Source organism: Eurytemora carolleeae, unplaced genomic scaffold (assembly GCF_000591075.1).
Source record: "Eurytemora carolleeae unplaced genomic scaffold, Eaff_2.0 scaffold713, whole genome shotgun sequence".
Lineage (NCBI taxonomy): Eukaryota > Metazoa > Arthropoda > Copepoda > Calanoida > Temoridae > Eurytemora > Eurytemora carolleeae.
In genome coordinates, this window is record NW_019396600.1 from 129,925 (window position 1) to 145,479 (window position 15,555).

Sequence of the window (15,555 nt, forward strand, 5' to 3'; positions counted from 1 at the left end):
TTCATCGTATGTTTTATCTATTTCTGAAAGGCACACACACACATGCAAAAATAAAAAAAGTAAAAAATGAAGACATACAAAAAATATGGTTAACGTTTTGATGTTTTACATTAATAATTTGCAAAATGTTTAAACTTTGTCCGCAATGTTAGTTGGGGTTTTGCTAATATATCCAATATTGTTTGCAGAGCTTATTGTACATTGGAGAATGATGAATGAACTTTTCTAAACATGAAGCAAGAACTCAAGTTAAGTTGGGAAAAGAAGATTAAAGGACAGGAGAGATGGAGGAGGTAAAAAATATCAAAAAAAAATTATAAATAAATATTTGAATATTATTATAAAAAATCTTATAAGAGTTTATAAACAAAGGAAAAGCATCCATGATTGTTTTTGTCATTTTTATTATGATAAAATATGTGGTAAATTTCCCCATGGAAAAACTGTGAAATATTGTCTATTCCCCCCCTCCACACTTCTTCCCCCCTGATATATACTCTGTAAAAATATGATAAAATATTCATGAAACTCTGTGCTGCATATTTCAAGCCTTTCAGCTTTTCCAGAAAATTAGTCAACAAAGTAGTCAAGCGCTGGAAACTGTAATTAGAGGGTAAACTAAGGGTTAGGGCTGCAAGCACCTTAACCTTAAAAGAGAGTAAATTAAGGGGTAGGGCTGGCCACCTTAAAAGAGAGTAAATTAGGAGGAAGGGCTGGTCACCTTATTAGAGAGTAAATTAAGGGGTAGGGCTGGCCACCTTTTTAGAGAGTAAATTACGAGGTAGGGCTGCCCACTTTATTAGAGAGTAAATTAGGAGGTAGGACTGGCCACCTTATTAGAGAGTAAATTAGGAGTTAGGGCTGGCCACCTTATTAACGAGTTAATAAGGGGGTAGGGCTGGCCACCTTATTAGAGAGTAAATTAAGGGGTAGGACTGGCCAACTTAAAAAAGAGTAAATTAGGAGGTAGGGTTGGCCACCTTAAAAAAGAGTAAATTAGGAGGTAGGGCTGGCCACCTTTTTAGAGAGTAAATTAGGGGGTAGGGCTGGCCACCTTATTAGAGAGTAAATAAGGGGGTAGGGCTGGCCACCTTAAAAAAGAGTAAATTAGGAGGTAGGGCTGGCCACCTTTTTAGAGAGTAAATTAGGGGGTAGGGCTGGCCAATGTACTACTTTCTCAATCCTTTTGTTGTTTAATAGTTTAGGAGTGGCATAAGAATAATCAAAATTCTTTCTATTTTTTATGGAATATTCCATTAATGTTTATGTACAAGCAGGTTTAGGTAGGTTGGTTGTTAGGTCGTTGGGTGCAGGTTTCAAATTATAGAATTTCAATATGTTAGACCAAAGGACTCAGGGTTAAAATACAAATATAAATAAATAAAAGAACATAATATACAGGGATAAAGGTTAAAAGGGATAAACGACCAAAGGTTAAAGAGACTGTCAGCGTTATTTCAAGTGACCCTTCGGCCTTCATGCAAAGAGGGCAATGATCGATTCACAATGGAGCCCTCAAAACCTGTATCTGATTTATAAGGTGGAATAAATTTTCATATTTCCTGGAACTTTTTGTAGAAAAATATAAATTTTCATTCTAAGATATATAAATAATTTAAGGGTACCGTTGTAAATCGGGCATAGTCGTCTTTGCATGATGGGTCGTTTAAAATTACGCGTTCATTCTCTTTAAAGGGTAGGTTTTGCATGCCAGCATACCGCCAACTCCATACGGGACTCAAAGTAGTCGCTAATCTTCTCATGAACGATCTTGATGGACTTGGTCTCGACAACCTTGGTCTCCTTGTAGGACCAAACACACTGGCACATTGACTCAGCACGATACTTGACAATCAACATAATCAGCTTTCCATCTTCCTTCGTTACGATTTTAGGTTTCTCCATGAAGGTTGGGGCAGCTCCGGCAGGGGCTGAGGCAGGCTCGGCTTCAATGTTAAGGTTGAGTTTAGCTTGCAGCTGACCGTATTCATTTTTCATCATACATTTATAATCTCCTCCATCGTCAGCGCAGGGTTTCTAAATTCAAAGAAAAGACTAAAGATTCTAAATTCTAAAAGTTTGTTAGATATGACTAACATATAGTTCTAAAACATTTGACACATTGTTAAAATAAACGAGTATACGATTAGATCCATTACACTCTGGTATAGAAAGACGACTTTATGACTTGGGCAGTGTGAACAGATCCACTTAATAAAAAAAACTATTTGCTTTGTAAGAGCATCAAATACACTTAGAATTATTGCTTTGCAGTCGTCTTCTACTTTACAGATTTTAGGTCCTTACTGTAGCAGGTTATAATTTTTTAGCCTTATTTCTACTTATTAATATCAACCAGTACTATATGCTTGATAAGTGTCAAATATTTTGATATTTTTAGTAATAAACCATAAACCAGAGGCCGAATTTAAAGAATTTGAGCCGCGGCTTAAATTTAAGCCGCGACTCAAATATGGCTGGTTCCATTTAAAATTGTATTCAATTTTTCAAGATTTAAGCTGGCGCTCAATTAAAACCGGTTTTTGGCGGATTTGAGACGCGGCTTAGATTCATTAAATTCGGACACTGGTTTATTTCTACACAATTTTCTTCACAGGGTTACCCACAATCAGAGACGACTGTACTAAATTTATACTGCCTATATTTCCTATCAACATTCATGATGTCCAGCAACTGTAAACTTGTTCCATTCTTTGATAAATCATTTAAAGATAGTTATCAAAACAGAAACCATTAATAAACTTTAAAATTGTCATATTTTCTGAATTACAGGTCGTCTTTGCAGTCTCATTCTTTCTGACTGACCCTGTATTTTAAGAAGTTCGTATAGATTATAAATTCTAAACTCTGGTTTCAAACCTCCCCTAATCTATAATGTATACACTCATTCTCGTATATTCTTGCAGCCGTCAAATAAACGTCTAAAGTTTAGTACTAAGTTACAATTAACTCCCAAGCCAATGCCACTGGGGTTGCAGGTGGTAGTCATCGTGGGACACATTATATTTTACAAAATTTAAATAAATAACAAAGTTAATTTTAAACATAAATATTAAAAATGAACAAAAAGAAAAATGCAGCGAATACAAAATTTTCAGCTAAATCGGTTTCATAAAGTATATTGTACACCACTGTATATATAGTGGTGTACAATGTACACCACTGTATATATAGTGGTGTACAATGTATACCACTGTATATATTGTGGTGTACAATGTATACCACTGTATATATAGTGGTGTACAATGTATACCACTGTATATATAGTGGTGTACAATGTATACCACTGTATATATAGTGGTGTGCAATGTACGGCGTACAATGTATACCACTGTATATATAACTTCAAAATATTCTAGTTCATATTTTTTGGCATATTAGATTTATAATCTAAAAGAGCAAATAGATTAAACTGTGATTTTTTATTTAAAGGATTTGTTTTCGCATCAAATCTAAATGCTTCCCCCGAATTTTATTAATTTTTGATAAAAATTGTATAAGCTGTATCCCTAAAAAAAATTTAATCCATGATTTGTACTTTGCATTTAAACAGTTTTTAACATTGTAAAAAAATGTATTTCAAAATTGGGGGAAAAGGAATTGAGTCTTTGTCGCAAACTCAAATTTTCGTATTCCTATATCTTTGAAATCTTATGGTGTAAACTTTTAAACTTTCAAACTTAGAATATGTGATCCAACTAAACTTTAAGTTCGCAATATCGAAGGTTTAAGACATTGGGTTGCAAAGATATAAGGATTAGAAAATAAGAGTTTGTAGAAAAAACTCAGTTCCTTAGTACTCATTTATTTTTAATATTGCATAAACTTTGTCCCTAGAAAAATCAAACTTTTTCAAAAAATTTTACTTTGAATACGTGTATAAAAATTCCTTGTCTATATTATTAGAACAAAATATATTTCTAAATAAGGGGGTATTTTCTTGTGTGCAACTAGACACCTCTCTGGCCGGCAGAATACAATCCTATTCTTGTGTGGAACTAGACACCTCTCTGGCTGGCAGAATACAATCCTATTCTTGTGTGGATCTAGACACCTCTCTTGCTGGCAGAATACAGTCCTATTCTTGTGTGCAACTATACACCTCTTTGGCTGGCAGAATACAATCCTATTCTTGTGTGCAACTGGACACTTCTTTGGCTGGCAGAATACAATCCAATTCTTGTGTGGATCTAGACACCTCTCTTGCTGGCAGAATACAACAAATTGAGAAAATTGAAACATACGTCAAAAAATCAATTTAATTTCAAACAAATCATTCAGATATTACTACCTATAGTCATCGATTATCTTTCGCCACATTTATCTATAGTCGCATGTTGCAATTTTCTCAATTTGTATGGGCGCTACGTTCTTCAGTATGAGACGTCTTTAACAATTTTCTCCTTTTAGGCGCAACAGATAGAAGTAAGATTAGAAGCGATCAAAAGCGCTTTTTATCGCATTTAGCCTATACCCCCTTTCATTTTTCGCGAACACTCCCGTTAAGACAAAACAAAATTATTGGAAAGCGTAACTTTTGCGAACGGATATATTGAAAAAAACTTGCAAACACTCCCTTTAAAGATTTCCATAATCCTTGAAAAATTGGAGTCAGCTTTGGTTAATTAAATACAGTCACATATTTTAACTATATCTAGATCCGCTGAATCTAAATCTAAGAAAATATTTTGAATAATTAATCTACCCTGGCTTTAGTATCTACTATCTTAATTAGGACATTTAAAACCCGTTTGCAAAGTTTCATTTTACTGTTCCTAAAATATTTTATATTCAAATAGAACTTTATTTTCTCCCAAGGCCAAAGTGTCCATGACCAGTCACTCGAATTACATCACGTCTTAAATTTTCTTTTTACTTTTTAGTTTTGAAAAATGCAAATACAAATATCAAGTTGACTGAAAAATACAAATATCAAGTTGATTGAAAATTTTAATCTCATTGATATGACTTCCCAAAAAAATTTCCGCATAAGTGACTGTAGACTTAACGAAATGTAGCCTTAAGCCAGATCGTGTGAACCTGTTGCAATACCACTCGCACTCCTCTGCCGCTTTAGTAATTGTAAATTGGCGGTACAGTCCAAAGTAGGGCTGCAAAGGTTGGCTCAACTCGGAAATTCAAATGAACACCGGTGAGGCGTGTGCACTAGCCCTTCCTACAGGATCCCTGCTGTAAGTCTGCCAGTGTAGTTGGTGTGCGGGGCAGTACATTCTTTAGGACCGTAAAGGTCGGTTCAGCTCAGACTCAAATGTACATGAGTTGAATGTGAGTTGGGGTTTATTTGAAATTACTTACCGAAATCTCGAGGATAATCTCGTACTCGTCTTTACCACAGTCAATATACTTGACGGCAAACTTTGATCCTTCCTTGATCTTCTGGGTTCCCTTGAACCATTGCATCTCAGCCTTTGGTTTAGCTCGAACCTATAGTTAAATGGATTACATAGACGAAATTTAAAAGAGAAGCTCTATTTTGAGAGTTTAGGTGAGATTCAGAACGAGGTGGTGGGGAAGGTAGAGGGGAAGGTGGTGGGGAAGGTTGAGGGAGAAGGTGGAGGGGGAAGGAAGAAAAATATTGATATTTGTAATTTCTTTCATTTAGATCTTAAAGGGAATATGCATTATCCGAATTCACATTGAACGGGTTACAATGATCTGAATAAAAAATATTTGTTGAAATCAATAAAAGAGCAATTTTATGTTATCAGTCAAATGCTTTTCTCAAGTCTAAAATCAGAAAAGACAAGCAAAAAAACACGAACAAAATTCTACAGCAATAGATGGAAAAATATAAGATATGTATATATTATTTGCAAGTTAAAACAATTTCAAATAAACAAAGATTGTTTCTATGTCTTTTTTCTATTCCAGAGTATTATGGCGCTCACTGTAAATACATAAGATAACACGATAAAAGCCCTGTCTGAGAATTAGAGTGAGGATTCCCACTTTTGATTTGTTATTTCTATTTAAAGAGTTGAAAGATTGAATTATTCCTGTCATTTGCACAAATTGAATCTAATTTGAGAATTTAAACTTTAAAAGGATTGCTTCTGTGTGAGCCTGTAAATTTAAATTTCTTATCTTTGCAACCTGAATTCGTATTTATTTGATATTTCAAAATAGAAATTGTAAAAGAAAAAATAGTTAACGTTTAAACTATGATTGGTTTAATTGCAAAATTTCATAAGGTTACCTAGATATAGTGATTATAAAGTTCAAGATTGCCTAGATATAGGGATTACAAAATTCAAGGTTGCCTAGATATAGAGATTACAAAGTTCAAGTTTGCCTAGATATAGGGATTACAAAATTCAAGTTTGAGGCAAGTGATCACCCCCTTAAAAGATGAAAAAAGTATAATGTTGGTGTAAGCTTGGGAATATATATGAAGTTTTTTTGCGAGATAATATTATAAAAAAATTTTTTAAGTCAAATCAAGATCAAAAAATGAAATTTTTGTAAATTCACATTTGGAAAATGCATTTTCAAAATTTCAGAAATTTGTTGAATGGGGGAGGGGAGGACTAAAATGTTAAACCTCCCCCCTCTCTGATTTCCTAAATTTTCAATGATCAAATGACCTAATAAAACAAAAATATCCTGAACAAAATTATTTTGAACCTAAATATTTGGCGAAGTTTGTTTAAGTAGAAACTTGTAAAAGCACTCGGTTAAACATTTCCAATATCTTTAAAACTCAGAAGTGTTTATTTTTCTATAGACTTAAAGGATTTAGGGGGATTAGAGGGTTCCACTGGTCATAGGGTCAGTGGTCAGTCAACCTTATACTCTTCAGAATTGTTATTTTCTTGTTTTAAGTTGAATTAAATTATTAAACAGGAATTGAAAATTATATTTATCAAAGGAACTGTAGACGTAATTTCATGTGACCCATCATTTAAAGTGTTGAATGGTGCCCTTTAATGAGGTAGATATTTTTTCTTAAAACATATCCAATTCTGACAATTTTAAGTAGTGTCAAATTTGCGTTAATCCACAAGTCTCTGTTATATAGAAACCACAATTAGAAATAAATTTTAGAATTGAAAAATAAGGAACTGGGGAAATGGCCTTTTAGCAAACTGTTTATACTTTTCTTGTTTTAGGATAATTGGATACCATTATTTTTAAATTCATTTTTATCTACAAAGCGTGTACTCTTTTCCATTCTGGAATTTTTTATTTGAAGCGATCAAGTTTTAAATCCATTAAAACCAGCCGATTTCTCATTAAAGATTTGCATACAAAGGGAATTATTTTAATCCATCAGGAGGGATTATCAATATTAAAGAGAATTGAGTCTTTGTCACAAACTCAAATTTTCTAATTTCATATCTTTGAAATCTATGGTGTAAACCTTTAATTTTTCAAACTTTTAAATTTTGATCTAACAGAATTCATAGTTTGAAATATCTAAGGTCTACGACGTTGTAATGCAAAGATATAGATATAGGGATTACAAAATCAGAGTTTGTGGCATAGATTCGATTCCTTTGGACCTCAGTTCGAACTACCTTGAATTTCATTGAGACTAAAGTTCCAGTTTCATTTGGAACAATTCTAGGTTTCTCCGTGAAGGTTGGAGGGAACCCATCTCCTACTGGTTTAGAGACTTCTCCAGGGACCTCTTGGGACCCTTGATCAGTGGCAGGTCCTCCCTCCTCTCCAGCTAGAAGCAAACAGTCTTTTGAGTTTGACATATTTTCGGGGATTTTTGCTTTTACGAAAAGTAATAAAATTGTTTCTAACAAGAATTTTCAAATTTTTATTTTTTTTTTTTGCATTTGTAGACCTTTGAAATGTCAAACTTAGAATTTTAGAACAAATATTTGAAGTATGATATATCAAAGGTTGTTATCATCATGTTGCAAAGAAATAGGAATTAGGCAATGTTAAGATTATGGCGAGTAATTATTTGCTTCGTATTCCAGACATAAGACTTATTTTCATTCCCGTTGTTGTTAAAATATCATTTTGTTTAAACACATTTTGTCGAAGAAAAAGAAGAAATATTTGACAATGTTTGTTTAATATTTGAAAAAGGATTTGACTGTAATGTAATGCTTGAGAAGTAAAGGGTAAAATACAACCCTAAAGTATAGGATGTATCTACAATAAATAACTCCAAACTTTGACTATTCGATTTTGCTGAGAATTCGAATTTCAAGATTCTCAATCTAGATATATCACGTACGGAGCAACACCGGAATATCAATGGTAATCTCAAACCGTGAGGAAATACAAATAAAAAGAATATATATATATATTAGATTAAAAAAAAATGAGGAAAATCATATCCATGAAAAAGTAGGCATTTACATAATTCTATCATGAATGGTGTTATAAATGAGATATACCGGGATGAATAAGGAATATATAATTTAGTAGATATCCGATATGGAAAAAAAATTTGCTGATAAACAATTTTTTCCAGAGAATTTCTGGCGGCACAAAACAGTGTAAAAGTTTACTGTTGCTGGTTTCTTACTTTCAAAATTAAGGTCAATATTTGCATTACTGTCTCCGTACGCATTAAATGCGTTACATCTGTAAAGACCAGCGTCCGCCAGACTTGGCTCCTGAACGGTCCAAAACAATCAAACAAAAAAACTGAAGATCTTTTCTGAACTCATAAATTTTGTGTGTTTGAATCTAAAGATCAATTATATATATCAATGATGGTCGTCTCCTGCATTGGATATTGAGTGTTCAAGATTAACGAATATTTCTGAGTTTCCGAAAAAAATCTCTTTTATTTTTTTTCTTCAGAAAATATTTGATTGATTTGTTCCTTTATGGTGAGTGTGAGAATATATTTATTCTTGCTGTGTTTCTTACACTCATATCTCATCCTAAACACAAATACAAATTTTATTTTTCAAACAATTGATAAATTCACAAGCAAAATACAGAAATCAAATATCCGAATTCATTCATGCAATTAAATCTTGTTGACACACAGGCACAGTTAATACCGTTTCTTTTTCTTTACAAAACTTTAAATTACGAAGAATTTAGGCCTACAATGTAAAGTTTTCTTCCATAAAATACAATGAAATTAAAAACAAAGATGTGAAATTTCTTAAAGTTAAAAAGATAAAGATCTCTAAAGCAAAAGAACAAGATATTGCATGCATTAATAAAATGATCAAATATAATTGGCTCTAATTTTTTATCCATTTCTCCTAATAAAATAGTGGGTTTATTGTAACTGTCACGGGCAGTCGTTGTCATTTGAATTTCCGAGCTGGGTCAACCTTCCTGGTCCCGGTTTGTACTGTACCGCCCGGACATTGAGTAAATAAAGCAGACACTCAATAGGACTAGCCGGTGCAACAAGTTTGACGCGGTCAGACTTTAGGTTGAATTTACTTTTACTGAAGGGTCAGGGGTGCGTGCTGTTAAATCTTTTAAATGTGGTCATTGTCGCAAAGATATTACTGATAACAGAAAGCCTTACTGACCAAAAGAAAAAGCAAAGACGACGATTGTTAACTATTATTATTTTGGTTTACAACGCCATCTACCTTTTAGTTTCTTCAACTCTCTGTTCTCCTCTGAACCATGTTATCTCAGGTAAAGGGTTGGCCTCAAGCTGACATTCAAGCACTAGGTTATCCCCTTCCTGCCTTATACTAGGCTTTTTAGGGAACCTAAATTAATTAATCAATTAATCAATAAATATAAAAATTGTAAAAATCTTCCAAAGGAATTGAGCCTTTTTCAGAATTCAAATTTTCGAATCCCAATATGTTTGCAACTTGATGATTTATAAACCTTCTCAATTTAAAACTTAAATTAGTTGCCAGATTAAAATAAAAAAGTAAAAAAGGTTAATTTCTTGGTTTATTAATTTTAAACATGGTTTAGCTTGGGTTTTAAAACTCCAACTACGAATTCCATTTATTACCAAAATTCTGAAAATAAATAATCCATCATTTGACACATTCTGCTACTGTCCACAAGAAAAGCCAAAAATAAATATTTGACATGAATGATGAGAAATATTTGAATTTAATATTAAAGTTTCAAATCCTTCTCTCTTCCAACACCCCCCCCCCCGTAACCAACTAAAATAGTATAGACTGGAGTTTAACTTTCTAGCTTAGCTTTATCTAAAACAAAAATTGATGACTCTGATCCACGTAAAACCAACTACAACAACCCTGTCTGTATCGATATATTTCCAGTTATATTTTTATCTCTAATTCAAAATCCGTTGATTTAAGTTTAGACATACCTAATTGTTTAAAATATATCATATAAAGCCCAACAAAAAAGGAAAGCATACAGTGAGAACCAGAAAACTCTGTATTTGGAATGCGACTTTTAAGCTCCAGTTATGACTTTAAAATGAACATGAGACACCGAATTTGTGCAGTGTAAACAGACTTATTTCACTAAATAACTGATAAATTACTGTTAAAACTTTTGGCTTTGTAAATATATGATATAGGATTAAGTATATATATATATATAATGTCGTCTATCTATTACACAGTTTTCTGGTTATCACTGTAGAAAATTAAAAACATGTTTATTTACTGGATGAAAATGGGTTCTAAACCTGGGGCTTTCAAACTTTTAACCAGGATCTCTAGATTTCTTTAGAACGAAATATAAGAATGAATATATTATATACCTGGGTGCAAGACCATCTGGAATCTTTGGTTTGCCCGGCCCACTGTCCTGGAAGGTCAAGTTTATGGTGGCCTGGGACTCTCCACTGCTGTTGCTGGCAACTGCTTTGTATTGTCCAGCATCTGCTGCCTGAAACAAAAAATTTACATAACTGCTATTTATTGTCCAGCATCTGCCGCCTGAAACAAAAAATTTACATAACTGCCTTGCATTGCCCAACATCTGCCGCCTGAAACAGAAAATTTACATAACTGCCTTGTATTGCCCAACATCTGCATGCCATAAATTGATGCTGAAGGGTATAAATACAATTTAGTTTCTATTTCTGTTTCTTACTCATAGAGTATAGATATAGATAGATAGGAAATAATTCTCAAAAAGTGTAAAACTGCCATTTTGTTCTGCTGTTTAAAGAAATTTCACTTGGGCCCGGGAGAACTTAAACAAACAATAAATTCTTTGGTAACTTCGATTCATTTGAAGTGCAACTACTGGGCTACTATAAGCAATTTGTACAGTACATATATTTATGAAAAATGCAAGATGGTACAGTACATGCCGGATAAATAATGATAATGATGTAGCACGGCGGACTAGGATCAATTTAAATTTGAACCATACCAACCCTGCGGCATATGCCTGCTCGGTTTCAACTTTGATGGCGCGGCCAGACTTTTGACAGTACCCGACCTATCATAGGCCAACCCCACTATAGCTTAGTTTAGTGTGGTACCTCTACATTGGATATCTCCAGACAGCAGAGGTAGTAGGTCTGCTTCTCCTGCTTCATTGTCATCTTGATCCTGCTTGTCTCCGTTAGCACCTTTTCCCCGTGGTACCAGGTCAGGTTCGGCTGCGGGTCTCCTGGAAATTTTATTTTAAAGTGAATGTTCGTTAAAAATGAAAAATAAATTTTTAACAATTGATATGTACTTCAATTTCTATCTGCATGATGTTTAAAAAAAACCAGTTTGGGTTTACTTAAACAATTTCCTTTTAAACTTATTTGTGATCTCTTTATGCTCCTCTAGTTTTAATTTTAAGTACAAGTTTAAGAAAACAAATTTTTTTTGGTGAGTTGTGGTTGAAAACATATAAGATTTAAATCTTATATGTAATATACTTGAGTTTGCCGCGTTCAGTTATACTACAAATTGTACAGTGTACTATACTTGAGTTTGCCGTGTTCAGTTATACTACAAATTGTACAGTGTACTATACTTGATTGAGATTGCCGTATTCTGTTATAGTACAAAATGTACAGTGTAATTTTAACTGAATTGTACCTGCAAGCCTGCACTGGAATATAATTGTATTCCCCTCATCAGACTGCCTGATTACTGGACGTTCGGTGAAGGTTGGCTTTACTCCCCCCTTGGGAATACACGCCTCATCACCTAGAGTATTATCATTATTGATGTAATTATTTAAAAAATATATGTATAGTACTATAACGCTGTTTTTATTCAGTTTCGTTTCTAAAGAAAACTGTCGGAGGGGGGGGGGGTTGTCTAAATCCAACTTCAATATGGTTTTCTTGCCTTTGTGCCCGCAATATGTAAAGGAACTGAAGTCTTTGCCACACACTCTGATTTTTTAATCCTGTGATATCTTTGAAACCCATTGTAACGGACCTTATTTCAAACCATGAATTCAGTTTAAAATATCAAAAGCCTACAACATTAGATTGTAAAAATAAAGATATCAGAAAAATTGAGTTTGTCGCAAAGACTGCAATTCCTTTAACCAAATATGAGTATCAAGATCATGATTCGAAATTCAATATTTAGAAACTGTGTAGAACGTTTTTGAACCAATGGTTTTCGATATTTAATAATAAACAATAAGTTCTACGGGAACCAAGATTCTTGCAGGTTAAATAGANAGGATTTTTGATCAAGAAGGTTTAATTCTAAGGAAACTAGTTTCTTTTTCATACGAAAATATGGTTATATTTATATTTCTACATTTTCTATATTTCATATTATATATATAGAGATATATATACGTAGATATAACATTATAAAGGTATAAAGGGAATTATGTATTTATTTATATTGTATAAGTAAATATAACATCATAAAGGTATATTATGTATATACGTACATATATAATATTATACAGGTTTTATGTAAGTATTTAGATATAAAATTATGAACGTATTATGTATATATGTATTGGATCTTGTTTTTGTTTATGATAAACGTAGATATAATTTAACATTATAAAATATAAAGGTATATTATACACTAGCTAAAGGGCCCGGCGTTGCCCGTGGAAAAAATAAATTTGAAAAAATTTTGTAAAAAAACCCTTTCAAAAAATATATCCATTTATTTTTTATTTTTTAGCCTATAACAACCCCCAGCCATCCATGATCATGTCCACAAAAAATGTCAGCCTAATCGGTCAAGCCGTTTGGCCGGCTATAGACAACATATATATATATACGAATGTCTTGTTTTATTATATAGATAGAAATAACATTATAAAGGTATTATGTTCTATATGATATACGTAGATATAACTTAACAGTTTAAAGGTATAAAGGAAATTAAGTTAAATTAAAGTATGTATATATATATATATTATATGATATACGTAGATATAACTTAACAGTTTAAAGGTATAAAGGAAATTAAGTTAAATTAAAGTATGTATATATATATATATTATATGATATACGTAGATATAGCTTAAGATTATCAAGGTATAAAGGCCATTATGTATATATTTATATGATATACGTAAATAAATAATATGGTTGCCAAAACCTGTCCAAGTTGATAAATCATCTCTCTTATTCTCTTTTCTTATTTTTGCTAAACAGTCTCTTGTCCTACGCTCTCTATCTTTACTACCCCCCCCTCCCCCAATGAAACCATTAAAAAAAAAAACTATGAAAATTTTGATTTAAAAACTTACTATCAAAATTTAAACTGATTGTTGCATTTGACTCTCCTAGGTCGTTCCTAGCGGTCACCTTGTACTTTCCTGTATCTTCTACCTAAAATACGGATAGATGGATTAGTGGAGATACCGTGGGAATCGGAAAACTCTGTAAAAGGAAGACGACTTTAATTACATAAGATACATTGATTGGCTAGTGTGTCTGGACATCAAATACACTTTTACTAGGTCGTCTTTCTATTTCACAATTATATGGTTCTCATTGTACCTTTCAAAATTAACGAAATTTAGTTTTCTTAGGACAAATTTTATTTTAAAAAAAGTATCGGGCAACCTTTTTTTGAAAAATTTACAAAGTTTAGAAGTTTAAAAATGTTAAATGTAAAAAAGTTAATATTGACTCAATAATGGAAAATGTAATCAAAACTTTATCTAGTTCCAATCAAATTAAATCTGAATAATCTTAGAAAACTTATTTAAAAGAAAAATCAATTAGGTTGAAATTAGGCCTAAATGCTGAAATTAAATTCTGCGTTTAATTTAGTAATATGAAGCCGACTTTTTTATTTAAGTTTTGATTTCTAACAAGCTTTTTTCCAATTACAAGTTTACAAGTAAACAAAGAGAAGCTGTTTGAACGTCATCTTTTATGTATTAATATAAACGACAAGGACTGTACATAATACTTACTGTAACATCACGCATAATAAGAGAGCTGTCGAATGTATACTGGTTTTCTTGTTTCGTTACAACCTAAACAAAACATTACTTGAAAATATTTCAAAGTACGAAATTTGAAATTTTTTACAGTATGACTCAGTATAAGATATGGGCATTGGTCATGATTAACGAACCACTTTTTAGAGAGTAAATTAAATTTTCATGTATTGTGGGGTCGTTTAAAAAAAATGGAACAATAGAAAAGCGACTTGGATCGTTCAGAGAAATAACAATATCTTTTTTAAAACGGACGAACATGTTCCAAAAACGAACGATTTTAAATCGTTTGAACGAACTTAAAAAAAAAATTTTTCAGTACAAAAGAATTTTTTAATTCAGTTTTTAAACAATTTTTAAAAAATATGCTTGAAAAAACGATCGCTTTTTTACCGAAAACACAATTTTACTGAACAATCGTTTATCGAGAAAATTAACGAAATAAATATCAATTGAAAACAAACTAAATTTTTTTTTGAACGTTTGACGAAAAAACTAAAGAAATAGATCGTTCACGAATGATGAAGGAACGAAAAGCCGAACGCACCAATCTCTAATGAGAAAGTTTTTACATAAAATATGCTAACATATTTTAGAATTCTGATTATTTCTCTTCAATTTAAAACAATTTTTAAAAGTTTTCATTTTTTTATTTGATTAATTTAGTTAAATATGAACAGTTTTGGATTTAAATTCCAGACAGTTTTTCAATTTATTTTCCTTGAATAAATTAAATATTATTTAGATTAAATATATAAATCATATAATGTAATTTCGTTTTCCATAAGCTGTCAAACTTTTGAGAAAAAAACAGAGTTGACCATTTAACGTCGGTGTGAATTAAATGCAAAGAAACTGAAATATTATTTTATTTTTTTGAAGTTTAGAACTGAGACAGATGTTAAACTTTTTACTGTTTCTAATTGCAGAACAGATTTTTCAAAAATGATCATGAGTCAATAATAGAACATGAGGAATATAGGTAAAATTATTATACCCCCTCCACGTGTATTTCACTCTCCCTTTTAGTGGCATGCCCCCCCCCCTCTTCTTACTATAGGGCCCGGCCTATATATCTCAACATTGGCAAAATTCCAAGGAAGGAAGGACACTTGTTTCTCGTATACTTCAACTTTCTCAATTTTTATCAGAAACAGTGTGATACAGGGAATACAGGGGATACATGGAATACAGAGAATACAGGCTATACAGGATTACAGGGGATACAGGGGATACAGGGGA

General features: G+C 32.2%; 1 protein-coding gene across 1 annotated transcript in view; it reads right to left on the reverse strand.

Annotated features, from left to right (window-relative positions):
• The window catches only part of LOC111706118 (titin), a 110,607-nt gene that overhangs the window by 79,765 nt on the left and 15,287 nt on the right, over positions 1 to 15,555 (reverse strand). Inside the window, exons 9-19 of the mRNA XM_023478891.1 lie at positions 14,287 to 14,349; positions 13,612 to 13,693; positions 11,973 to 12,083; positions 11,420 to 11,550; positions 10,688 to 10,815; positions 9,573 to 9,698; positions 8,837 to 8,897; positions 8,534 to 8,624; positions 7,560 to 7,714; positions 5,338 to 5,466; positions 1,720 to 2,037 (exon numbers count right to left, since the gene is read on the reverse strand). Of these exons, the coding sequence (XP_023334659.1) occupies positions 1,720 to 2,037; positions 5,338 to 5,466; positions 7,560 to 7,714; positions 8,534 to 8,624; positions 8,837 to 8,897; positions 9,573 to 9,698; positions 10,688 to 10,815; positions 11,420 to 11,550; positions 11,973 to 12,083; positions 13,612 to 13,693; positions 14,287 to 14,349 (1,395 nt within the window). The remainder of the gene's footprint in view (positions 1 to 1,719; positions 2,038 to 5,337; positions 5,467 to 7,559; positions 7,715 to 8,533; positions 8,625 to 8,836; positions 8,898 to 9,572; positions 9,699 to 10,687; positions 10,816 to 11,419; positions 11,551 to 11,972; positions 12,084 to 13,611; positions 13,694 to 14,286; positions 14,350 to 15,555) is intronic.